Source organism: Toxotes jaculatrix, chromosome 16 (genome assembly GCF_017976425.1).
Source record: "Toxotes jaculatrix isolate fToxJac2 chromosome 16, fToxJac2.pri, whole genome shotgun sequence".
NCBI classification, from domain to species: domain Eukaryota; kingdom Metazoa; phylum Chordata; class Actinopteri; family Toxotidae; genus Toxotes; species Toxotes jaculatrix.
The window spans coordinates 6377018-6404562 of record NC_054409.1 but is presented as its reverse complement, the minus strand read 5'-3'; the positions used below and the strand labels follow the sequence as shown (position 1 = coordinate 6404562).

Genomic DNA, 27545 nt, shown 5'->3' with positions numbered 1-27545 from the left:
AACTACATAGATCATAATGGGAGTCACACTACAAGCTGGGTTGCTTGTCACTTCAGCTTAACAATATTCAGGAGAAAAGCCTAATGTGGGCTGGAAGACAAACGCTTATATGTGTAAATGTTTAAATAAAGGCCAAATATTTTAATATATTACCACTCCATTACAGCATAAGGGGAGTATTTAATATGTATTTCTTTTTTTTTGCTTGTTTTTTGGGGTCATCAATTTTCTGTTTTTGGTTTGATCAACTCTCTCTCTCTCTCTCTCTCTCTCTCTCTCTCTCTCTCTCTCTCTCTCTCTCTCTCTCTCTCTCTCTCTCTCTCTCTCTCTCTCCTCTCTCTCTCTCTCTCCTCTCTCTCTCTCTCTCTCTCTCTCTCTCTCTCTCTCTCTCTCTCTCTCTCTCTCTATATATATATATATATATATATATATATATATATATATATATATATATATATATATATATAGACACACATATATACATACATAATAAGTAAAATGGAAGTGTGTTGATTAAAAAATCATTTTATTTTTCCTAACAGTTTTTACAACATTAAATTCATAGTTCTAATGTTGTAGTTTTAATGTTCAGTCATTATATATATTGGCCACTAGATGTCACTCAACCTAAGTGTTTCACCACCACTGGAGGTGAGGAAAAGGGATTACCAAAAAAGGTAATGTGAAAAGACAGATGCTAATTTATTACTAAACAATATCTTTTTTCCTTTTTTTATGCTGAATTATTATATTGGTATACAGTGTATATTATTACCTGTAGTTCTCTCGTTTATATATTTTTCAGGTAAAAGTCTTCAGTTTATTTTCTTAACCCTTGAGTTCTCAGGTTATTAAGAGGGAATACAGAGAACAAGCAGCTTGTTTTCATCAATGCTCTTTTTACTCTTTTGAACTTTTTTAAATAAATATGAATATTTATTTCTAACTTCAATTGCAAGTGTGGATTGTGTGTTTTTTTTACAGTTCAGTGAGACTAACAGCCTGACGACTCTTCTGTGGAGAAATGATCACGCCACGTGACTCAAGGCGTCCTTACCAGCAGCGGTCGACAGCGGCTTGCAGAGGTGAGGTGTCTGGGATGCTCCACAGCGACAGTCTGCCTGCTGAGTCTCCCTGGATCAGCAGTTTGTGGAAAGGTTCCCGCCGGCCGAAGAAGAACCGAGTCACAGGAGGACAGATTAGGAGCTGGAAGATGGTGACAGAAAAAAAAAATGTTTGTCAACAAATGGAAACTTGAAGCCCCAAATCCATCCAATATCTCTATTTCTCTTTAGGGATTAAAGTGTTTTAGGCTAAATAAATAGAAATGAAACAATAACTGGACATTTTGGACTTTGTTAGTTTTAGTTTGTCATGCCATATTGGATCTATGTCTGAGGGCCACATGAAGCTGAAGTGTTTGGCTTTGATCTCTGGTTGTCTCCATACAAACACCAACAACACACAGCAAACTGCAGGAAAACAGAACCAAACACTTCTGATTCACCTGGACCTCTGACTCCTCTGAAACAAATACTGACTGATTCTAACATACTGTTTGGGTCTAAGCAGAGTTTTAATTCAGGAAAGGGCTCTAAGAAACAGCAGCACACTGCTGTGAAGTATAAAGATGAAATAAAACCAAATGTAGCCACTGCAGAAGTCCGCTGATCACACCCTCACTGTGCGCCACCCATCAGAATGTGCACCTGTGCAGCACAGAGGAAGGACAGGTGGGCTTCAAACTACAGGTACAGATAGGATGAGAGTCATGGGGCTGAAGGAAGTCCTGATATCTTAAGTGGCATGTGTTACCATGTGTTACCAAATATCCTCATACAAAATGATACCAACGGCTTTCTTAACATGACATGACTTTCACCATATTTGTCCCTCCCGTGTCCCCAGGAGGACAGGAGGAGTGGATCAGGCGTCTTCTACACTGGCTTACCACTGTCCATTAACAGGTGAGTTTCCCTCTGCTCGGCTCAGCAGCACTGTGAGGTGAAAAGTGTGTCCACTGAAGAAAATCATGGACAAAATCAAGAGCCATAGACATGGACAGTTGTGTCAAATCTATCACTCTGGATGCATGAGAGCCTGACGGATTTAAACATGAGGTGGGAAACTCACCGGGGCTTCACTGTCAGAGTAGGACCAAGTGAAAGATGAGGTCAGTTTTGTCAGGTATCACCAAAACATGGGCTGATTTTTATTTTTTATTTTTTATTTTTTTTTTTGTGGTTACTACACATAATAACACGTCAGGTCTCACAAGGCTTCATTTCAAAGTGGTCAACAGAATCCTGGGTAAACTCTCTGACCTGAGCCCAGTCAGAGGTCTGACATGAACCAGCTCTCTGGTTCTGGACATCCTGATAAAACCGACCTCTCCCGGACAAAACGACTACTGCTGCAAAACAACTAATCTAACATTTTTAAAGGCAACATGATCAGTTTAGAGGCCACTGAAGAATAATGGAGGAGATGGGAGGAGGGCAGCATAGCTTTTTTTTTTTTTTTTTTTTTTTTTTTTGAATGATGCCTTTTTTTGCTACAAAAGAGACAATCCACCCCTAAACAGAACTAAATTATTTTCTTTTCTTTTGTTTGCTCAGCGGTTACTACACCCAGTGGTGGTGATCAAAGAAAGAGAAAATGTGAAAAAGTTAAAAACTCATTGAAAAATGCAAACAAAGCTGTGGGGTTTGTTCATCTTTATAGTTACCAGTATAGTTACTATAGTGTCAACATGCACCAACTGATGACCAGCTAAGCAAACTAATGGCCATTACCCCTCGAAGCAGAGATACTGTCTGATACTGTTATCTTCAAAACTTCTAAAATAGTAAAACAAAGAAAAAAAAAAGACTAGATCCCTGTTAACAGTTTACAGGACAACTTTTGTTGTATGCAAGTTCGCCCACTCCCAGCCAAATTACATAACATCAACGAAATATGTATATTTTTTTGATTTTTGAAGCGAACAAAAGAAACTACATCAAAGAAACTATAAAAATGAACCTTTTTTGAGATAAAACCACATCTGTTGGGCAGTTCCTTTTTCACTGCAGGAGCTTAATAGAACATATTGTGTCTCCATTGTTACATGTTCTGCTTCAGTTTCCACTCTTCTCCTAAATTCGCTCCAGACATCATACAAATATTAGTCAACTTAGCCGTTCTGCTTCAGGGTGGATTTTCCTCTTCAATTTGTTGCTGAGTTGGAAGAACAAACAGTTTGATGCTGGGTCTCAGCCGGGACAGTAAGTTAGGTTGCAGTGGAGAAAATCATGCTGCAGCAGGGACTTAGAATCTGTCTGCTTATTTGTAGTCAGCACCCTAAGTGGTTTATAACACCTGCCCTGGTTATGACACATAGGCACTGTGGCCGTGGTCTAAAGGTTGAAGACAAACATCCAGATTTGGAGCCTTACTGTGATGAAAGTACTAAAAATGGTTTACTAAGCAGATCTAGAGTCTCAGGCTGGATAATGCTAATGCTAACGCAAATTTGGTCTTTTCCCCTCTAAGAGCACAGAATCTGGTGAACTGTCTTTGCAGGAGCTGCCAGCAGGTGGAGTGTTTTGATGATCCATCACAGTGGCAATGATGGACAAGATGAAAGATAGGGAACCTGTGGGTGTGGTAGAAGGATGGGCTGCCATCCCCACAGCAACCACAACATTTGCAGGAGGTACGGAAAGTGGGAAATGACTGAGGTGTGTTCCGGTGTGTTTGACCGATCAGTTAGTTGAGCTCATGTGAACGCTGTGGACAGTCAGAGAGCGGGTATGCAAAGTGCCACCAAATGTTGTCCAAAAAAAAAAAAAAAAAAAAAAAAAAAACCACAGTCACTCCTAAACAAACACACACACAAACCAAACCACATCTTGACATAAGATGTGAGTACATCAGTGAGTGTTATGTTCTGAGCAGAGAGCACTGCAGAAGCTGAGAGAGATCAAGAAGAAATATCGACCTCAAAGAATATTTTGTCTTTCTTTTGACTGGCTCTGGGCAGCAGAGGAGAAATCCCACCCACCTGATGTCCAAACAAGGATGAAACAAACACAAAAAAAATAACTTTGTACTAACAACTGTTAAATGAGGTCTGATGGACCACGCAAGGAAATGCCATGTCCTCTGGCCCTATCTGTACCTGATGCTGTATTTAAACACACATCAAAATATGTAAATATAATAATGTACCAAGCTTTTTTTTGGGTTAAAAAGCAGCTCGGGGACTTTGCATGCATCTTCATCAGTATGAAGACAGATGAGGAGGGTGATGGTGCTTTTGGAGGAGGACATTTGTATTAGTGGGAAGAGAGCATGAAAACCAGGTGAACCGGAATGAGTTCAGTCTGTCAGTCGGGCAGGAAGGAAAACAAGGAGCGAAGCAAACAAAACAGGTAGTTCACTTTCAATGTCATCGACTCAGCGGCTCACACTTCCAATTCCAACACTTTGAAACGGAGTCTGAAGGCCACAGTTTAACCTAACAAACACGTGTACAAATATAAAACCTGCAATCAACTCTCCTGCTTTGACAGTTTAAAACAACCAGTCTACTCTCTGTACAACAGGGTTTCCAGTGGTGTTTTATAAATGAGGCACTGAGCCTCATCTGAAATGAAGAGTCTCTCCTGAAGTCAAAAATTATTAGAATTTAATAAACTGAATAGTGGCGTTACATCACACTTTAAAGGCCACATATTTTATGACTGACTGTGAGTGGCTGTTTAGACACCAGAGATGTGTTTTAGCCAAGTAAGTAACAACTACCCAGTTAAAGTTTGTTTAATATGTGCATTGACCAGCTAATGATAACTGGTGATATGACTGATGTCATTATTCTTGTCATTTGTGTAAGAGTAAGTAAGATTTTAATAATAATTGTAAATCAGCACTGGCCACGATACCACAGAGCCCTCTGAGCTCCCATACAGGCAAAGAAAAACTCTGCCTTCACCTCCCTGTTCATTACAGTGCAGGGTGGATGTGAGCCACTGTGTGGATGTCATGTGTTTTCACCATTGTTCTCGCAGTTTGCTCCTCTCGTATCATGGTCACTTTCTGGCTGAGCTGCAAAGTCACAGTTCAGTAAAAACTTTCTCCCGACGACTTAACTGTAACTGAACCTTCCCCCAACAAAACTCATAACTACTTAAAAACTTACAGTCTCTTCGTTTCAAAGGTAAATTGAACGTTTCTCTTCACCTGACCGCAGCGCTTACACCTGACACCAACCGTACTTAAAGGGCCACACCACTGTTTTTGGCTCACATTTGAAATCCAACATTTTCTCTTGGTCTCAGTCAATTTCTATCAAAAAGCAGCTTTAAACTTAAGCTGCAGAGAAACAGTTCATCACAGTGAACATTTAGGTGCCACAGGCGATTAATCAGTTCTGATAACAGGACAGCCCTATGAGCTTGTTTGTATTTCCTCTGGGCTGAGCTCTCAAGACAGCCTGTTGTGTTAAAAATTTGGGTGTCAAAGTTCACCTAAGTTGAACCCAATGCAAAAAAAATGTGCTGACTGCAGCGATTCCATTGAAATCAACTGAACTGGTTTCACTGTTTTACATCTTGGTGTTCATATTATCTTTTATATGACGTCCATGTTTGGTTGTTGTTTGTCCTCTGTTAAAATATATACCAGTAAAGGAAATATTGAAATTCTGGATATTCAACAGTATGAAGAATGAAAACTTTGTAGTTAGTTAGTTAGTTAGTTAAAAACATGCTAAACCAGTGGTATGGTCCTTTTCAAGAAGTATAATGCTTTACTTTTTATTTGATGGTGCAGAATAAATAAGTATAATCTTTCTGTAAACTATAATTCATACAATACCATAGTATACCATTAAGTGGTATACTAGTGTAATCACTGCAATTAAGTCTATTTTAGCTTTTGCAGCTCAGCCAAGAAGGTGAAAACCTTCTTCTTCCTGTCTTTGCTTTGCAGTATGCATTTTCTGGGGCTTACTGGCGCCTCTAGAGGCTGGTGGTGGTATAGCAGCTCTGGGGTGTAGAGCTCCAAGTCGCACCCGCTGGCAGGGAGGCACATCACCTCCACAACCACCTCATCCTCACCTCCTTCTCCTTCCTTCTAAGAGGAGCGAGGAGGTCAGAGGAAGGAGAGAGGGAGGGGGGCATGGCAGCATCAGAGGGGAGAACAATAAAAGGGAACAACAAAAATAACAACAAAAGGCACAGATGACAAATTAACACCTACAGGACAATAAATTATAAATACACACATAAAAAACACTGAAGGACCAAAATGAAAGTACACACTAAACACCAAGGGTCAGGTTCACACACATGAATTAAACTCAACCCTTCACCATCTGACTTAAGACTAAAAACCCACTGATTATTTCTAGTTAGTAGAAGAAGTAAAAATCTAAAGTTTTGTAGATTTGATGTCTATGATTTAAAAATTAACAGGCATGTCCAATTATAACAGACAAAGGCTGGTCTCTCATTCAAAACACTGAGTGGGGTTTGAACTTCACATAGAAAAAAATCAGCATAGTCTACATTTCCACATTCACGGGAGTCACGTTGTATTCGCCACCCTGCTGCTCTCACCTTTACTTTTTTTTTACACAATCACTGTTTTCATTCACCAATCGCCTGAATTTGGACATTTTTTCAGTCCCTGTTATCTTTCCATAAGTGACACTTAACATTTCCTGCAAATGTTTCAAATTAAAAGCCTAGCCAGATGCCTTTCGAACACCTGGACGGCTTTTAATATAAAATATCTGAATATCTGAAAATACTGTCTGAATTGAGTGTGACCAAACACACTGATTCATCACTGAATGAACTGTGAAGTTACTGTCTGTTGTCAGGGCTGTTTTAAACTATTTTATTCTCTGTATTATCAGATATTGTCACTTCTGTTACTTTATAGAGAGCTGTGCTTTAGCTGTGTGAGTGTGTTACACTCTGCACCTTCACTAGAAAGTATAAATATAAAAGGAAGCTAGTATTCGCCTGATATCTCCTGCTCCGGTGCAGACTGACAGCATCTCCATGATGTGAGCTCCTTCTCTTGCCCTGTGTGCTTTAAAACATCACCAGGTCTATAATCCATGTGTCTGAACTGAGCACTGATCAAAATGAATCAAATCAAACACCATCAGTACAGACAAAACACAAAAAGACCGCCAACACAATACCAGAGCACAGCTACAAACAGCTGCCTGTACAGACAGCGTGTAGCCATCGTACACTCGAAGTCACACATCTACTGCTTATTGCAGTGCAGTAGTGACAGCTAGTATCATGGCTGGATTAGTTCAGCAGAGCACTGACCAGTACTGGACTGCATTGCAGTCTGGTACCATGAACTAAATCATTTCACTCTACATCTTGTATGTATGTATGTAAAATAAATTTACAAACAATTTCAGTAGCTAATTTTTTTTTTGCTAAACCGCATCATTTACATCTCTAGAATCTAAAACAGCTAAATCATTAGCAACAGAATCTGTCTATTACTGGTAGGAACATTGGGTGGAAATAGACTGAGGTGACACAGGTCTGTAAAATACCTATATTATATCCTTAGTAGTGTTATGTATGCATATATAAGTATGAATTCATCAGGCACAGAAAGTAACATATAACATATTTGCTAGATACTGCAGCGTGGTATGAAACCATCTTCACTTAAGTTCCCTTTTTTTGTTTCAGTGTCAACTAATATTGCAAGTGCAGAATTTTTTTGAGCTCCCCAGCTCTCAGCTGTGTTCAAAGGCGTCACATGTCTTTCTGCCTGAATGTGTGGTTAGAAGAGCTGACAGCTGGACAGAGTGAAGGACAGAGGACTGACCTGTTTGTCTGAGCAGTTAGCGATGCTGTATACCAGAGGAGGGATCGAGCCTTCTTTGGTTTTCCCAACATCACTGCGGAAATGTTCACTAGCTGGCAGACAACTGGAAAACACACATACACAATACAGTAAGTCTAAGTTTAGACAAATCCTCTGATCCTCTGCTGTGGTGTTTACACCATCAGATGACACCGAGCGGTGATGTGAGACCCGGAGGAGCAGCAGGATTACCTGGCAGGCAACTTGTAGATGTAACTGCAGCCGTCTTCAGTCCAGATGATGACTTTGTCTGCAGCGATGAACTCCCCTCCTGTCCAGGCCTGGTCATTGTCACTGGGCACCGAGCAGAGCAGCGAGTAGTCACCTGCATCAAACACCTGGCAAACACACACACACGAGAAAGAAGGATGCACATATTCACAAATGAAACTGTCAGTTCAGTTGCGTATAGTACACAGTGGAGCTGAAGCCTCTTACCCTCCAGTACTTGGAGCAGACGACCAGCAGGCTGCTCTGAGTGAAGGTACAGAAGGAAATGCTCTGACAGCCCTGACAGTAAATGGGTTTGGACTCTTCTTCAAACACTGGGTCCAGGTCCTGAAAACACACAAACACAAATTAGAACCGGATTAATTGTTTCAAATTAGAATCTGAGCTGAAACACATATCGATATTTGAGATTGGAAATCACATATGATTCTAAACTCATACAAAACATTTTCCCCGATGGTCAGAAGCAATACTGTAAAGACCTTTGAGCACCTTAACGTGCGTTGACACATTTTTCAAGTAGTATACAGACACCTGACACAAGGCTGATGGTTTGTTTTAAACACACAGACAAACGGCGGGGTACCTGCATCCTGCTGACCTCAGCTGTGATGATCCAGACTTTCAAAATCCCAGTCACTGACACCGCCACCACTGTGTCCTCTGCAGAGAGAGACAAACGTTTGTCCATCAACAGTTAACATGACAGCATAATATGAATGTGTACATTTAGCATGGTAACATTCTATCTTTTAACATGTTAGTATAGCATGAGCATTTAGCATATCAGCAGTTAACAACAGTGGTTCTGTTCTATTCATGTGTCCCATTGAGCGACCATGCACAACCAAGAGACTGAAAGTGAAGCAGCTAAATGGAATTCAGCCATCATTCATTTCCTGTGCTTTTTCTACTACAGCGTGTCAAAATGCCTTCAGTGAAAAGGGAAAAGTGGTGCGATATCGTCCACAAGAGGAGAAAACTCCCATCAGTGCCTCTCACCTTGTGTGCGGTGGGATCGGATGATGCTCATGGAGCTGATCCAGTCAGGAGAAATCTTAGACACCAGCGAGTACAGGACCTCCAGGCTGGTGGCATCCACCACAAGGATTTCTGGGTAATGGCCGTTACAAAGCAGACGTCCCTCCCTTTGAGTGCCGATGGTGAACTGATAGAACTGGAGAACGACAGAGGACAAAGAAGGAGGAGAAATGGAGAAGGAGAGATCACGGGGTGAGGGAGAGATGACAACAGGAGACAAATTACCAAAATCTGATCCAAAAAACACCAAAAGACTTCCATTTCCTGTTAAGCTTTTAATTTGAAAAATTAGCAACAACCTAGCAAGAGGCCTTAATTGGTTTATGTTTATGTGAGATTTGACCAGTATTTGATTCCCAGCTCTTATTTTAATGAATGTGTGTCTTACCTGAATACCAGTGTGAGCACAGGCCAGCTTAGTGAACTCAATGCAGCGTCCATCACTTACATCCCATAAACACATCTCCCTGAAACACAAACAAACAAAAATTAGACAATTAAAAACAACATCTAGAATGGAATTTCTAATAAAAGTGTGTGTGGGTGTGTGAGATAAAAATTTACTCACCCACTCTCTGATGCACTGACGATGTACTGCTTGTCACTGCACGCACTGGCTTTAGAAAGACAGGTGATGGAGGCTGTGTGTCCAAACAACATGGCTCTGGGACAAATCTGAGGAGACAAAAGAAGGTTGAAATAAGACATCACAGGTAGATAACACACACACACACACACACACACACACACACACACACCCTTTAACATCACCACCATGTTCATCAATACCTTCACCCTCAACAGTACCTTCAGCTCGGGTGTCATGTCCCAGAGGCAGATCTGTCCATCATGGCAGCCGGTGATGATGGTGCTAAAGTCATCCATCACCAGCAGGCTGCTGATGCAGTGAGTAGGAGCTGTGCGGCCCCAGAGCACTATGGGCAGAACCAGGCTGTTCCCCGACATTATGATGATGTGTCTGGAACAAGAGACAGCGAGTTAAAAAGAGGGACCCAAACAGACGCAGAGAACCAGATCAAAATAGACAGAACTGTGATCTGAAGATCAGCAGTTAAGATGCCACTGTGAAAACCGCTCAGCAGGATCTGTGTTTTCTGGTTTTGACTGTACAGTTACCAAAAGTAAAACTAAACTAAAATCAAAAATCCTCACTCCATCGCTGGATCCCTGTCTGAGGTTAGCTATGAGAGCAAGGGTGTATGATACCACTCACACCACCAAATATGTTTGCTCACACTGTGGAGAAGGGGTGGGTGAAAAAAAAATGAATCCTGGTCTTTGTAGTTTTATACTGTGATGTCTATACAGACACACACACACACTATGACATAATCTAATTTCTGGAAATAAACTGAGAAGTCGTTAGTAGATAAAATAACCCGATGGGAAGGTCTGGCTGTGAATAACATACCCGAAAAAAAAATCAAAGCACTTCATCATGATGTAAAAATTACCATAAAGCAGACTTGCTCACTGATTTCTACCCTTTTCCACAATCGGTTTTAGCCTGTCTTCAACCATGGGATGGGCTAAATAACAGAAACATATGTCAGTCTAACGCGACACTGCTCGCGAACACCACAAGCTACAACAATCCAAATGATCATAAGATGAGCCAACAACTCTCTGATACAGTTTCAACATGAAATCTCCATGAGGCTATAAGACCGTTGTATTATACTGCATTAGTTTTAGCTAAGAGTATTTATCTGACAAGAGTAGCATTTAGTCTATAGCCATGGCATGCTAAAGATGCTAAATACACAACATGCTAAAATGCTAACATTAAGCAGGTGGCACATTGTCACGTATACAGACATTATAGAACATGCTAATATTAATATTAACACTGCTCCTTGCAGTCACGATCATTGGGACTTCACATCTAATCTCTTCCTTAACGCATTAGTCGTGTCATTGGTGCAGTCTGACCAAATACACCATCAATGAGTCACCAAACACTGTGCTGTCACGAAGACATGCACAGAAACAACAGTGATCGGCTCACAGAAATAAGCAACACACAGTAAACGCTTTCACATGAAAACATCATCGGTTCGTGCTTTTGTGCTGCCTTTGAATAATTAACCTTGGCGTTTAATCAAGGTTTAGAGCCAGCACAGCAGCGTTTAGGACACAGGGAGACACGTTTAATTTATGCTCCGCTGCAGGACAGTCACAGGCACCCACCCAGGCACCCGACAGAAAGACATTTTAACCAAAAGCTAAATGATTATAAAACGTTAGACGATAGATTTGCTGTGCAGTGATCTATGAAGTGCTAACGCTAAAACTACACCTGCAATGTCGCGACTTCCGGGATTAGCAACACGGCTAACGGGAATAAAACACAATGCTGAAAATTGTAGATACGTACCAGAAGAAATGAGTCCTACTGAAACATTTCCTTCTAATGAAAGGCCTGTTGATGAGCGTTTCCCTCTAAGAGAAACAGAAACACAAATTACCCTTCTTTTCGGTTTGTTTTTAGCTGCTGTCCTACCCACAAACCGATCAGTTCAGTCAGCTGATCACGCGACAACCGAGAGTCATTTCCGGCCTCACGTTTTCAAAATAAAAACCTGCACAGTTCGTTTTCCGAGTGTGGACTCTCCAGTCTCGATCGCATGATTTGTGCGAATATCGAAGCCTTTTTTGTTTGTCAATGGACAGCACAATCCACTGTTATATAAATAAAATATATAAATATAAGTCTAAAGCTTTTCATTTCTAATTTCTATTTCTGCATACGTTTATTTAAACCAACATGCTGCTTCTTCATCGAATTATTTACCCAAAAATATCTATAATCTCTGTCATTTCATTTCCCTTTTAATTTAAATTTGCAGTTTTCACTTAAAAATCAGTTTTCAAAAATCAAACCGGAAATGTTTTTGTTGTTGGTTGTTACCGGCTGCTTTCACTGTCAAGCTTCTGGTGGTGGCACGTGTTCGGCGATACACTGAGAAAAAATCCTCATTGTATCGTTTTGTGTCGTTTAGGACTACCCTGTTCCCTCCGATGTGTACGACTTGTAGTTTGAGGTGCTGAAAGCGTGTCATGGCAACGAGAGGAGGAGAAATATGTGTAATTGTGCTAGCTAATTGCAGAAGACTGGGGAGCTAATGTTAGCTGAGCCGAGGAACAACATGTCCAGACTTGTTCCGAGACACTCGGCGAGCGAGGGAAGTACGACACATACTCCATGAGTATACCTGATAATTATTTTATCGCTTTAATAACAGACAAAATGGATTACAAGTTCCCACAGCAGCTTTTCCCTTCGTTTTACAACGACGGACCACCGGACTCGGTCCTGAAACACTGCGCTGGAAACTGGGGCGGCTACGACCATGTCAGACCTCAGGTGGGTCTGCTATCTGCTCAAGACTGACTCACTGATGAGTAAATAATGCTCCCACCCAGTCTACACTCCTGCAGAAGATCTAACATTCTGTATAAATTTGTCTTAAGATGTGATAGATAAGGACTTATCATTAAGGACTGTTGATTTGCATAAAGCTGGAAAGGTTTACAGAGTCATCTTAGAGAGTTTAGACATTCATCAGTCCACAGTCTATTAATGAGGATGGTTTAGTTGGTTTAAAATCAATCTAAAGGCACAGTGCAGATGCTCAGTGAGGTTAAAAAAAAACATTTTGTTGGAGTTGGTTAACATCTCTGTTCATGAGCCTGTCATGTGTAAATCATGGTCCATGTAGCCCATGGCAGAACCACCACAGAAGAGCTTTCCAAAAGAACAGCATCACTGGGTACCTGAAGTTTTCCAAAGAGCAACTTGAGACTCCACAACCCTACTGACAATAAGGGTTTTGTGGACTGATGGAACTAAGGCTGAATTGTTTTGGACGCACAGTAAAGTGTGAAAATCACACTGAATAACAACATAAAAACATCACTCCACAAATGAAGTATGGTGGAGGGAACATCATGGCCGCAAACCACTAGAGATGAGCATATGCTGCCAAAGCACCAGTGGCATTCCACCAACCACTTTTCAATCTTAGTAGCACTCAACAAAAGTTCAAATTCAGCAGAATAAAAATAAATAAATGTATTTACCAGATTTATAAATATATCTGGATCAGCAGTTTGAAAGAGTCCCCTGTTCTGTGTCTGTACTGTCAGATTTTCTTATGATGTGGTTGTGGTTTCAGGGCGGCTCTGGTCCTCTCTCCAGCTGGACGTTCACATCCAGACATCAGGCCATAGGGGAGACGTGGCGTCACACTGAGCCTGTACCTGTTCCCCTCCTGTCTCCTAAATACCGTGAGTCCCTGACACCCTGTTTTATCCTTCAAGCCTCAGACACCAGTCACTGTTCACCTTCCACTTCAGACCAGGGGCTGTGAAACAGGTTTGACACCGCAGACTTAGTATATGACGTGTGTTGGACTTGCACAGTGGCTGACATATTGGAGGATCGATTTTTTTTTTTTTTTTTTTTTTCCAGTTGATATTCTCACATTTTTTTGGTATTCAAAACCATGGATGCAGTCATTGTAATAATCAGTAATAAATATATTTATTGTATATAAATGTGTATAGAAATGTATTTGTAAACATTTTTCCAGCTTACCTGTGGCCTTCAAAGCCTCCAGATCCTCAGGACTTCAGAGAACATGTGAGTACAGCTGAAGAGATGAAAACAGGGATAATGTACCTTTTTAATGTCCTCTGCAGTCTTTCTATGTGAAGAAGTTTGATCTGTTTATGAACACGTTTTGCATTTAGATGCAGAACTTCTTCGTGGATCACTGCCACGATGCCTTCGGGTGCATGAGTGAAATCCTGGGCAAAAACTTCAACTTTAAACAAGGAAAGAAAGAGGTGAGTCTCCCAGCAACAGACTCTCTCAGACAAGGTAGTTTATTTATGTATTTATTCAATAATTCATTTGTTTGAGTGTCTGTATATCAATTGGACCCTGTTAGATTTGTGATTTTATAGACTAAAATGAATGATGAATCAATCACTGATAGGTTATTAACATTGTTTGTTCGTTTTGTTTGCTTGTTCTGCAGAAATATCGGAAGGATTCAGTTCACATGTGGAGGGTGAGAAACATCCTTGATATGCTGAATTTTAAAACGTGAGTGGAGCTGACTGACTGGTGTGAAACTGAGTGTCTGTGGAAAGATTTGAAATCGTTTAAATATCTCTTCTTATCAGACTGAAGTTTTATGTTTTGTTTGTTTGTATTGTTGCATCTTTCCCCAGATGTCAGCAGTCATTTTCCTCCAAAACTCTTAATAAGTACAGTGTCCTGCTGTCGGATGTGGTTCACTCCGTCCCTCCTGAGCTGTTGGGTGATCTGCTGTATGAGGAGCTGACAGAGCAGAGAGACCGTCTGCTCTTCTCTGAACGGGCCACCGGTGGCGCTCTGGCCTTCGTCCCCTTCTCACAGAGCAGCAGCGGCTCTCAGCAAGGCTGCCTCCTCTACCCCGGAAACCAGGGACTGGACCGCCTCAGTATCCTGCAAACCAGATACCAGAAACCATATTGAGTTTTTTTTTTTTAAGGCAGAAATAAACTGTGATGTGTTTCCTGCTTTGTCTTCCTGTTGGTTGTGGTTCTTAACTCAGTACCTCAGACTTCCACAGAGTGGAGCTGCAGCACCACACAGGAAGTTCCCCCGTTCTGAACACCAGCAGCAGTGACCCGTTCAGCTTCCAGCTGAAAGGTCCCATCAGACAGATCAGCTCCACCTCCCTGTTCAACAACTGTAAGGATGAGGGAAAGTGTTTTAAACATGAAGAACTGAATACAGTTTCGTAGTTTCCTCCACGCTGTGCAGACATTTTATCCTGTTTGTTTGTTGCAGGTTGTGTTGCTGTGCGGTCGGATCGCCTGTGTGGAGCTTGGAGTGTCAGCGAAACAAACGAACCTCGTCTGCTGCAGGTCGTCAGCACCAGAGAGGTCGCAACCTGCGTCAGTGTGAGGTCAGTGATCATCGGGGAGGAGCAAGGAAAACACTCCGGCTGAGGAGAAGGTGTTAAAGTAACAACCTCTCCACTCTGTGTTGTCAGTCCTCATGTTTTAGGTGAAGTTCTGGTGGCAAGTGAGAGCGGAGCAGTGAACCTGTGGACGGTTGGCAAAGAGTGAGGAGGATTTTTTCTTTCTTTCTTTTAGAGAGGAAGGTCTTAAATGTTTCTTCCTACAGAAGTTAGGTTAAAAGTCAATCTGACATTAAAGTGATGCCCCCCTTCATCAGGATGCAGAAGGTTCGACAGGAGGACAGCAACCTGTACTTCAATGCCAAGTCATCGTGGCGATGGTGCGAGTTCTCCGCCCACCCGAGGGTGATGCTGTACGCAGACAGGACGGGGGCGGAGCTCACAGACATCAGGGTGAGACAAGAGGTTGTTGGTAATCTAGTGGTCGTCTCATAATCAGTTGTGAGCTCTTTGTGAAAGCAGAGAACATAAACACACACAAGAGAAGCATTAAAGCGCAGCATGGCCTGCTGTCAGTCAGTGAGCTAACTGTCAGCTTGCATGACTACCGTGGTTACTTGTCTTCCCTGTTTTCTCTGCTTCTTTTCCTCTTAACTTTCTTTTCCTCCCTCCGTCATGCCTCCTCCACCCACTCCAGGCGAATCCCGTCGGCGGTCACACTCTGTTTCGTATCAGTAAAACCTCTGAGTGTCGGAGAGGAGAGAGACTCATCCTGTCCAGGTATCTGACAGAGGCCCACTCCTTCCACCACCTCATCACCACTCAGGTACACTAATTATTCATATTCTAAACATACTAATATTGCACACAAATTCTTAATTCTAGCGGAGAAAAAAAAATTCACAGATGTTTTGAGATTAGATTCAACAGATGTCACATAATTCTATCAAAGCTCCATCCCATCCAAACACGTCCTTTCTCTCTCCGTCAGTACTCGGCCTATATCGTGGACGAGCGTTTCCCCTGCATGCCCGTGCTCAAGTGGGATCACATGATGCAGTCCCCGCCCTTGTTTTGTCACGTCCTTCCTGGCTCCCAGCTCTCCTCTGGATCAACAGTGGACGGGGCTAGAACCACCAAGGTCCTGTTGGGCTCCTACAGTTCTCAGGAAATCACCCTGCTGCAGTACTCAGGTCAGCCAACAGGGGGAGGAGGCGGGGTTGTGGCATGATGAGAGCAAGACAGATGGGATTTTAACTCATTTGGATTCAGTTTAAAACTCGAATTGTTCTGAGCGTTTGGTCTTCTCTTCTGTGTGTCCAGGAGGCAGAGCAGAGGCCTGTCTCAGTCGAGGTCCTGCTCAGGCCCTGCTCAGACCCAGAGATAGTGTGAAACACCTCCCTGTCCAGATTCCTCACCGCCTGGACATTGCAACCAACAGACTGTCCTCACCTGCTGCAGGTATGGATGAACGAGGGGGGACACTGTGTATGTGTGTGTGTATTCTATTTGAATATTAAGAGTTTTAAACCTTCAGAGAGCTGAAGACAGATCGAATCTCATGGACGTCCATTAGATTTCATCTCCTTTGTTTTGTTTGTTGTCAGGTCTGACATGTGTTCAGAAGAAAGGAGAGAAAGAAGCAGGTGGAGAGGAGTGTATCTGTGTCCTGCAGCTGACAGAGGCGGGAGATATATTCTACCAGATCCTTGAGTCGGAGCGACCGGACTCCGATGCATCTCGACCTCCAGCATCAGAGGACGAACCGCTGCCTCAGCAAGCAGCCCGCCAGCTGCTGCGACCGACTCTCGAAGAAGCCACAGCGTCAGAACAACTCGCTCCAGATTCTCAGCTGGTTCTAGAAGACCCGCTGAGCGACGAGGGCATCATTGGGCCGACTCAGGGTCCGAATGTGCCGAGGTTTGTGGCTGAAACACCAGAGAGGGAACAACGAGTGGCAAGCATGTTCTCTGACTCAGACTCTGAGGATTCAGAGTCAGGGGGGAACATTCGAAAGCTGATACAGCTGGGGCTGCAGGTTATCATCAATGATGATCCAGACCCAGATCATGGGAGTGGATTGGACGCAGAAGTGATGGATGGAGAAGTGGGTGGGGCTAAAGCAGACGATACTAATGACCCCAGCGGTGTGGAAGGAACAGCCTGCAGCACAAGTAACTTGAGTCCCTGTGAGCAGCAGACTCACGTGAAGCTCAGCGATGATGCGCTCATCACCTGGAAGCGATGGCTCCAAAAACTGATGCGAAAGAGTCGTGAAAAGAAGCCCCGCCCACACCGCTTGAAGCACTTCACAGTCAAAACCAAAGACGTCCTGCGCCTGCCTCGTGACAAAGCGAGAGATTCGACAGAAGAGGAGCGTGTGCAGAGCCTGAGGCGAGATCTGAGAGCGTGCATGTCCAAACGCTCACTGCTGGTTCACAGCGCCGTCTCCAGCTCGCTCAGGGTTCCAGATGTAGTACCGCTGCCAAACCCAGTGGACACAGAAGTCTGGAGAGATCACCTCAGCGAGCGGCTCACCCTCTCATGGCAGGGGGAGGACGCGTGGCGGGCGTGGTGGGAGGACCATCTGGGGCTGAACAGGGAGGAGAAGATGAAGGCTCTGAGGAGGAAGAGGAGGAGGGAGAAGGAGGTGAAGAGAGCTGCCGGCCGACGCCTGGAGCTCTCTGGGAGCTTCACCTCGTCGGTCAGCTACCAGTCAGATCTGGACAGTTTCTCTGATTCGACAGGCTGGTCCTCTGCGGCAAGTCAGGGGATGTGGTCTGATACAGAGGGGACGGGGCCGTTGTCCAAGTTGGAGGGCTTTTTGGAGCACGGGACGCCAAGAGCCACGACGTCCTCCACCGTGCAAAACGACACCCCAGTTGCCACACCAACTGCGACACCTGTTAAGGATAAACAAGGTGACCAGCAGACTCCCAGCAGCCCCTGCACCCTCGCTCAGTCCCACACAGTAAAACCAGACTCAACGCCAGCCAGTCAGAGGAAGAACAAACGTCCAGCACAGGACTACCTCAGCTCTCTGTTTGCACTGCAGGTAAGAGGACGGTGATCTGGACAGATCTGTCATCTGTCCAGTTGACACAGAAACCTAAAACTGCTTTTTTGGCATCTTTGTCTTTGAGAGTAGAGAGACGTCTTCCCGAGTAAATATCATTTGACTTATTATTATTTCTCATCTGTCTCCAGGACGAGTCCTCACAGCACAGCATTTACTTCCCGGAAGAGGAAAGCGGCAGACAGCGCCCACCTCCACCTGCGTCTTCCTCCTCCTCTCAGCTCCGCAGTTCACAGTCTGTGCCTCAAAGGAGGGATCTGTCCCAAGGCTCCTCCATCTGGTCTTCAGGTTTCTCCCAGTCTCTGTCCCTCTCCCAGAGTTCACAGGGCAGGCTGGGGCTGTCGCAGGCGTCGCAGGCATCTCAACCTAAGAGGAAGAAGTCAAGAATGGGATTCTGATTCATTGTTTGGTGTGTCCATCACACATAGAATTCTTTTCTTCGGAATTTAGAAAAAAAAGAGGGTCTGGACCAACCCAACCTCAAATGAAAGAGAAGGTCTCTCTGGTTTTTGGCATCGTCATGGATCTATAATGGTTTTTTTCACTGGGATTGTAACAATAAACAAACATACAGACTGGATCTAATCAAGGAAGATAAAGTCACTGAATACTGGATCCATGGCAGTCTCCCTGAAGAATCCTGAGGCTGAGGAAGACTGACTGCAGACTTGTTTGGTAGGACTGTATTCAATTTACTATCTTTGTTTACTATGGTGATGTGTGTGACTGGTCTCTGGGTTTTGCTGGTTCAGCAGTATGATGCAGGTGACTTTTGAAACTGCACTGTCTGAGATAAAGGTTTTTTTTTTTTACAGTCGCTGTGAAAAATTATTTTTATAAAGCCTTTATATGTTTCTGTTTCCAAACACAAATGAACTTTTTTTCAGTAAAACCATGGCACAGACTTGGGTTCTTATTGAAAAACATTCTGAAAGATGACAAGGGACATACGGAGAAAAAAAAACATATAAAAAAAACTTATTTCTGAGATAGTACAAACTTCAGTTACATGACTTATTATTTTTTTTATCTCAAAATTCTGACTTTAATCTGGAAATCTAACTTTAGTTTTAGAACATCTGCAGGAAGGTTTCGTTCCTGCTGGTCACGCTGCCACCAGAGAGAGTAACAACAACAATCTGAATAATTCATTATGTTTACTTTCCATGATCTGCATCATCTGGTTCATTCAGTTGTTTCTGATTGATTTCCTACCTGTGCTTTAGAGAAGGAGATCCGGCACAGGCAGGCTTTGAGCTGAGCCTCCAGCTTCTCCAGGCTCAGCGTCTCCTTCCTGTTCTCACAGACACAAACACAGTCAGGTTAAGGTGTGTATCCAGGGCCAGTGACGTTTCCCAGACAGACAGAATCAACTTTCATCAATCATTATGTTTACTTTCCATAATCTGCATCATCTAGTACAATCAGTTGGAAGTGACGATGGAAGAAAAAAGGCAGACAAAAGGTTAAAAATAACATTTTTATAAGATTTTCTTTTTCAGTACAGGTGACAAAAAAAGAATAAATAACTTAATATCTACAAAGAACTATTAACAGGTTTTTTTTTGTACATCATTTACAGTTTTACATGTTTTTGTATTAACATTTTTTTACATTTTTAACATTTTTTAGCCTTTTTTTTGACACTTGGTCAGCATTATTTTTGTTCCATTCAACATTCTCTCAGTCAACAGTTTCAAAACATCAAAGATTTTTTTTAAGCTACATCCTAAGATTGGCAACTTTAAATTTAAACCAGGGTCGCACATACATACACACACACACACACTAAATGTTTTTTATCTGAACACCCTGTCGTGTCAGTGGAGTTTGAATTTGAAGGAAAACTCCCAAGCTAAAGATCAGCTTCCTATCAGACTCCAACTCCGACTTCCAGTTTCACCATTTAACACTTAAACGAGATAAAAAAAAGAAAACTGTGCAAATGAAACTTTGCCTCAGAGGATCGGAGCAGCCGCAGTCGCACCGTTTACCCCAAGAATATGACGTAATGTGTTGTTCAGTTCAGTGGTGATGAGAACTGAAATGTTTATCTCGGGATAGCTGCAAACACTATTTGTGTTTATCACATAATAACAGAGTTATGATCCCAAGATAACAGCGTGACATCTTGTTATCGGGGAGTAAACAATGCAACCGCGGCCGCTCAGCCTCTGGACAAAGGGACAACTCCTCCTTACCCTTAATAAAAACAGTCTTAAGATTAATAACAGTCAAAAACATTCTATTAAATAAACACCACGTTTTGGCAAATTATCTTCTTGTCAACAACAATGAGAACCATTTCTGGTCTGATCTGACTCGGCACCTGCCAAACATCACTCGTGTGTATCTTTAAAATCTTGCATCCTGGAATGTAACATCTTAACATGCACCCACACATCTACTAAGTAAAATCTACCAAATCTATCAGAAGAGCCCCGATTGCTCAGCTGCCAGTTGTGCGATTCTCCACCCGCACCGGAGCTTATTAAGCAATAAATTAAAAGACATCAGGTGGAGCAGTTAGAGGAGAGGGAAGGGGAGGGGGGTGGTGGGGGGTGGAGACGAGGAGGCACGGGATGGCGGAGGCTTCAGGCGTGGAGGTGTTGGCGGTGTTTTTGGCAGCGGAAGTGCAGAGGGAAGAAGGGTCCTTCAGCATCGCTGCCCAGAGAACTGCTGAGGGACTCTTCACCTGAGCTCATCACGTCCTCACACGAGTCCTCACTGCACAGACACAGAGACACACTGTCAGAGTACAGTCATGTACACACAGACCATAGTGCGATTAAACAATCAGGTTTTCTAGTGTGTTACTTTAATACAGAAGTCGCTAATTCGTCTATTTAACCACCATCTACTTGAGTGAAAACCAGTGAAACGTTTCTCACTGAACAAGAAATATGGATCGATTAATGCTGAAAATGTTTGTTGCTTTATCCTCTGAGCTTGTTAAACACCTGAACACGTCATACTGGTACACAGGAAGCCAGAGAGTTTACACGATTTAGCAAGAAAAGAAAGCAGAAGAGTGAAGATAAACACTTCCTCTATTTCACACACACATATCGGCTGATCTCAGGCCTGACTAAGTTTGTGTCAGTCTGTCAGCATCTGCTGAGGAGTCAGGTGTGAAATGTAACGTCATTTAAAAAAAAACTGAAGTATGAATATGGTCATGTTTGTGGTTGTAGTTGGACTGAGCTTCTCTGTTTACAGAGCCAGCTGGGAAAAAGTCCCCGTGTTTGGTTCCTCCTTTTTTTTTCCACACTGACTGAAAAACTTCTCCAGAAGTTACATAAAGGAGAGGCACCCTGACTGTGTGACGTCATGGAAACGTCTGTCTCAGTGGGACGCAACCAGTGACTCGCACTCATCCCCATCATACATTGCTGGGAGATATGAGAGGCCCTGACAAGCCCTGACACTCGGGAGGGGCTGGTCTCTGTGTGTGTGTGTGACGTGCTGTTACAACACTACAGAAATTTGTGTGTTGCTGAACAGCTGGTTGCCTCAGAGGAGCCCACACAGTTACACTGTAAAAACTGCTGCTCTCTAAACACTCATTTCAAAGACTTTAATGAAATGACTCGCTGTGCTGATCTGTCTCACCCAAGCAGCCTCATGAGTTCTGTTCATTTCTGTTAAACTAACCAGATTACACACAGTTAGAGTTAGGAGTGTGTTTATCAGTGTTATGTCGCTGTAGAAACTGAAACACTGAGTGTGTGTGTGTGTGGTGACACACAGGTGTGTCTGGTTCCTTGTCATTTGAAATACCTCTGTCGTCATTGTATTTTATAGGCATGTACCTGGTGTGAGCTGTCACATGACGTCAGTCTGACGTCCACACCAGACTCACACTGAATCCAGGTCTGTGTCTAAAGTCTGGTTTGAAGCACAGTGTTGTGAGGTCTGCCCGAAGTGTGTTAGCTTCTCAACATCAGCTGTTACTGATTGGTCAGATTCTTATTTTTTCTTTTGCCTGTGCAACTGTGTGTATTTGTACCTAATCTTCTATGAGAGATGTGGTGACTTATTATATTTACTTATAGTATCTTTTAGCTCAGGTGTGTTTGGAGTTCTGACCTTTCGCTCTCATCCCAGCCTCCCTCTGGGATGGTGGGCAGCTCAGGGACGCTGCGGTAGCTGTGCAGGTTCTGGGCGGTCCGCCGCGACACGATCCACTGCAGCTTCCTGTGGTTGGGCTTGCTGCATTCGGGGGAGGCGTAGTCTGACAGACACTGAGCCACACGTTCGCTCCACTGCCGCAGCTCACCGTTGGCAATCTGAAACCAAACATCACAGCGGGTCAGTTTAGCTGTTTGGCCCTCTGCCCTGTACATTAACTGACATCAGTATATTTAAAATAATCCCATTACTTAACACGTAACAGGACGGTGGCCTGTAAACGGAAACCTGGATTCTTTCTCTAGGTCAGGGGGTTAAGGGAAACCAGGTTACAACAGCGTCTGCAGGTTTGTACTGAAACCTGATCAGATGGTCATGTAACACCTGGAGATCGAAAATAATCCTAATCTCAAAAACATTTCAGGATGAGAGTACTATAAAAAAAAATAATTTCCAGGTTGCTCAAGTAAAATGAATTATATATGCTAATACTGGCACTAAATTACATAAATTTGACAGGAAAATACACCCAAGTCTGTGTAAACTGGAGATTTGCTGAGAGAGAAAAAGAAAACATTCATGTGTTTAGACTTGAGTCACCACAACACAAGACACATTACATAACCACAGCCACCAACCCACAAAAAATATTTTGGATCAGAGCCGGGCTAAGAATGAACACAGAACGCCCTCCCACTACTGCTGCCATTCAAGAACTGTATTCAATTCCCTTCCATTCAGCCAGAAGCTTTCGTTTCACTGTAAAGTAGTAAAGCCTGCAGGCTGTGTGCCTGGTTTAACTAAACTGTTGGTCATGTTATTGTCTGTGGGGCTGATGTCTCAGCTGGTCCCACAAAGATCTGCAGCGGATCCAGGAACCTGTGAGCTGATACCAACATAAACCTTTGGACTCTCATTTCCTCTCAAATTAATTTGCTCCGAGCTGCTGTTGTGCGTGACGTTGCCTGACGTTGTTGTGGAAAAGCAAACTGTCCTTTTACTTTGGTTTTCCTTTACATTAGGTTTCCACAGGTGTTACTTTCCCTAACCTGGACGAGCTGTTGTGTAGGAAAGTCACGCAGCGTGTTGTTTACCTTCAGGTGTTTCTGGATGTGATAGGCGATTTCCAACAGGTCCTCTGACTGAATGGCTTTGCACTCCTGCCTCAGAAGAGACAAGGCTAGGACGGACGGCTGGATGGACAAATAGAAAGGGAAGGAGGCACAGAAACAGCGTTAATGTCAAATTAACAGCGACGTAGCAATACCAATTTCTGAGCATCTCATTAGACTGTTGAGCTGCTGTAAGCCAGCCTGACCTCTGACCCCTGCCGTGAATTCCTACCTTTGCTTTAGAGAAGGAGATCCGGCACAGACAGGCTTTGAGCTGAGCCTCCAGCTTCTCCAGGCTGAGCGTCTCCTTCCTGTTCTCACAGACAAAAACACAGTCAAGTTGCGGCGTGTATCCAGGCCAGTGGCGTTTCCCAGACGTGTGTGTGCGCTACAGAACCAAAGTGAAGCTGAGCAGATTAAAAACAATATGCCAGGGTTATGTAAGAGTGAGGTGTTGGTGCGAATAGCAGTCAACAACAAATCTTATCAGTGCACTTCAGTCAGACGTTGGAGCTGACTGATGGTTGACTGCTCTGACAAACAAGCAGTGTTTGAACTCTGGTGTTTTATTTTAAGGTTCATATGGGGAGAAATAATCCTGATTACACCTCGACTAGGACCTGCAAACTTTTCATATTCAGAAAAAACTTGATGCGTTTGAAGCTGGTCCAGAGGAAAGAAATTAAATTGACTAATCGCTGACATTTCATACAAATGAAGTGAAATAAGCCGATCTGAAATCAAACTAAAGATGATTTGGAAAAGAATAAGTACGTAAACTGGAGATATTTTCCTGTACGTGATGGTCTCACCTGTCTGTGGAGTGTGAAAGTGCAATCTGGTGGTACAGGTGCAGAAAGGTTAAGGCAGTGATGGCTTTGGACTTGAAGTTGAGCTTCTCTGCGACAATCTTCTCCATGCGGCCGAGGTCAGACACCGTGAACCTGCACTGTCCAATGCGGATGAGCTCGTCGGTGGGCGTCAGGTTGCACTCCTCCTCTGTCACTTTGGCCGCCATGTGGAGGCAGCTGAGGCTGACGCAGGACAGGTGCTTCGGCTGGATCTGAGGGCGGACGAGGGGTGAGTTAGAAACAATCTGAAAATGACTTGAGTAAAAAAAATTTCTGTGTTTTTATGTCAGAAAAGATGTGAGCTGATCCAGGTTTATTATAGGACACTTCAGGCTGCTGAGAATATCACATGGTCTGCAAAAGCATTTTACTCTTTGCACTGAGTTTATGAGTCAATAAAAGATAAATAAAAGATTAACTAACAAGACTGAAAAAAGGAATATGTCCATGATTATTTACTGTAACAATGAAGAATATTGTATAAATTCTCTAATCTTTTTAGCTCAACTTCAAGCTGAATCCTTTAACCAAAGTAATCAGGTACTGTGTGTGTTTGATGTTGTTTGCATTTACCTCTGCTATTGCAAATTGCAAAAGCAGACAAAATGTGTCACCCTGCTAAAACACAAAAGCTAAACTGTCCTATGTCTGGTCTTATCAGGTGTAAGCATCTCATACCCTCATCATGGCCAGGAATCTGTCCAGCAGGTTAACAGCCAGGACAAAGGTCTGTGTGCTGTATCCAAAGAAGCTGGTCAGACTCCACAGGTCCTCCACTTTGGCATCTCTGCACTTGGCTGAGATCCGACTGTCGTCCTGGAAAACAAAGACGTGGTGTTTATTAACCTGGATTATGTCAGGTGAATCTAATGTGGATCAACGATGGGTTTTTGTCAAACATGCTCACCCGTGTTGTGGATTCGATGAGGCTCAGTCCCGTCTCTTTAGGCAGATAATAAACCTCCTGCTCATGATTCACCCGCAGCTCCTTCATAAGCCTAAACGCGTCCATGTCTCGGCTGGCACTGGAAGAAGTGATCTCTATGTTTCACCACAGTATTTACACTGCAAAACAGGAAATCACAATTCAAGATATTGCTGATATTGTTGATGGTGTCTTGTATGATACTTTTTTGACTTTGTAATACAGTGCTTTTCACACGTTTCAAAAAATAGTTGGAGAACTAGTTTGGAGCCTAAAGACATCACTCTGGGCTATTAAGATTTTTGGGATGGACAGCTATTTTGTTTATCCTTGCAGGCCAAACTTTTAATTTACTAACAAAAGCAATCTGCTTACAACAATGATTATTTATGTTAAACCCAAATAAAAAGACATCTTTTGAAAACAGTATCAAACACAACATATTTTGTTTCACAACTATTTTTACATCGTGTAACAGAAAATCTTTATTAGAAAACTGTCAATTGTTTCTCTAATACCCAGGCAGCTGTTATTATGTTATACTTTCGTTTTTTATTCAGGTGATTCTCTTTCTATCTCTGTTGGACTATTGCGATACTGTACATAACTGGCCTACATTCGCTCTCGATGCTAACACAGGTCACAGCTCAGAGCCCAGCCCACTTCTCTCAGCTGGGCTCCGGTGTCAGATTTCCTCTGGTTGACGCCTTCTGTCCTCTGACCGAAAAACAACTACTTTTCAAGGTTTTGTCTGTTAATAAACAACCCACAACATACAAAAACATAATCTACACGGCTGAAAATCCCCAGTTTTATCTTTTGACTCGATGGTAACCGAGGAAGCTAACATCAACGGCAGCTAGCTAACGTTTAAAATCCTCTGGCCGGAGCGGGGGAGGGGCTGGGTTTTTTTTACATTCCTCAAACGTTAAAGGTCTATCAAATTATACTGTACAACGTCGATTATCGATACAAAAAACTACTGTTTAATTGATTATATCGTTGTATTTATGTAATTAACCGAAAAAAATGTGATTGTAGTGGTTTCTCCTCGCTAATATAACGTTTACGATGGTACAAAAAAAGGTCGACTGGAGTAGGATCAGGGGATACCAACAACAACAGACAGGAAGAAAACATCTTTGGCTGTAATAAGAAAATCCTAAGAGCTAGCGAATAAAAAAAATAGCTATTTGTAAAGTTGAAACCACAACAAGAAAAATGAAACGCTATTTACTTCGAGACTTTAAAAAAATCACTTAAAGCCAGTTTCAGTTGTTCCTGTACGAGTTCCGTCGAAATCGTGTGATGGAAAAATATTTGTAAAAGAAAAAGAAAGCAAATGTTTCAAACTCTTATCTTTTGTTAAGGAAGATTGTAGCTAAAATACCGTCCCATTGTCAACAGTTCATGTCCATTTGCTTTTTTCCCCCTTGTCTTTCGAGTTAATGCTGTTAGAGCAGGAAACGCACATACAGCTCAGTAAATAGGCGTCTGTACTTTTAATAAAAATTTTAAAGATTTACAATACCTGTTTCTCGAGTTAAATCCACATATCTATTGTATCTCCTGCAGCTGTAGACTTATCCCTTCTAGTCTTTCTCCTTTCTCTTTTTCTCTCTTTTGTTGATGTTCATAACGCTCACGCCCACATACCAACGTCACACGACAACCAATCACAGGCCAGGGATCCAGAATAGAAACTACCTCCTTACAGGCTTAGCGCTGTGAATTAAAGCTAATATCCAGTGCTTTGGTGTTGCTTTGACTTGATTTCTCACAATGTCGTAGATACGTTTTATATCTGAGATCGATAATCAATCTTCAATCAACCGATAAGTACCACTGGTAGTGAAATACAGCACATCTATTAATGTGAGCGATTCCCCTGTGATTGACTATTCCCTTAACCAATCAGCGAGCTGCAGTTTAGGACGTTCAAATAGTCCGCCCAAAATTGGATGTTTTGATTGGCCAATGGTTGCACAGGGTCCCGAGGTTATATCTTAGAATGACGTAGTGCCCTTTGACTGTATCTATAGACTGTAGATGGTGTCTTTAATTGTCTACAACCATAGACTTTAAATACAACAAGCTCATAAGTGTCAGAAATAACGTCTATGAATGTTGTAAATGGTTTTCGGTCTGACTGTGGGCTAACTGCGGTGCTAACAACATAGGAACATACATGTAGTCAAAGAAATGGTAACTGTAAAGGAGAGTAGAAAACAATCTGCAGTCAATAGTCCTTATAGGACTGTTTTTTTTCTGATAACCATATATAATTTATTCAAGAAGTGGTCTTAAAAGTTGGCAAATACGTAAATATTTACTTGGAGTAGGTGA

At 42.7% G+C, this 27545-nt stretch overlaps 3 protein-coding genes across 3 annotated transcripts in view; 1 reads left to right on the top strand and 2 right to left on the bottom strand.

The window, feature by feature from the left end:
- LOC121195732 (WD repeat-containing protein 7) overlaps positions 1–11708 on the bottom strand; it is an 85975-nt gene extending 74267 nt beyond the window's left edge. Inside the window, 11 exon segments of the mRNA XM_041059383.1 lie at positions 1058–1076; positions 1078–1206; positions 7855–7957; positions 8086–8231; positions 8332–8451; positions 8711–8787; positions 9127–9301; positions 9554–9632; positions 9734–9840; positions 9973–10144; positions 11564–11708. Of these exon segments, the coding sequence (XP_040915317.1) occupies positions 1058–1076; positions 1078–1206; positions 7855–7957; positions 8086–8231; positions 8332–8451; positions 8711–8787; positions 9127–9301; positions 9554–9632; positions 9734–9840; positions 9973–10131 (1114 nt within the window). The 5' untranslated portion in view covers positions 10132–10144; positions 11564–11708.
- A 414-nt stretch (positions 11709–12122) lies between these two features.
- Positions 12123–18629, top strand: taf1c (TATA-box binding protein associated factor, RNA polymerase I subunit C). The gene is made up of 15 exons (XM_041059384.1): positions 12123–12553; positions 13365–13476; positions 13782–13831; positions 13942–14037; positions 14232–14299; positions 14428–14678; positions 14801–14932; positions 15032–15149; positions 15237–15308; positions 15422–15557; positions 15802–15930; positions 16096–16297; positions 16428–16565; positions 16712–18159; positions 18312–18629. Exons 1-15 carry the CDS (start codon positions 12392–12394, stop codon positions 18576–18578), a joined length of 3381 nt encoding a protein of 1126 aa, XP_040915318.1. The 5' UTR covers positions 12123–12391; the 3' UTR covers positions 18579–18629.
- A 1012-nt stretch (positions 18630–19641) lies between these two features.
- ccng2 (cyclin G2) lies at positions 19642–26867 on the bottom strand. Its single transcript, XM_041059385.1, has 8 exons — positions 26731–26867; positions 25182–25339; positions 24953–25090; positions 24236–24486; positions 23656–23734; positions 23406–23504; positions 22270–22469; positions 19642–20907 (listed from the first exon to the last, which is right to left on the bottom strand). The coding sequence occupies exons 2-8, from the start codon at positions 25284–25286 to the stop codon at positions 20775–20777; spliced, it is 1005 nt and encodes a 334-aa protein (XP_040915319.1). The 5' UTR covers positions 25287–25339; positions 26731–26867; the 3' UTR covers positions 19642–20774.
- Between the last annotated feature and the right edge of the window lie 678 nt (positions 26868–27545).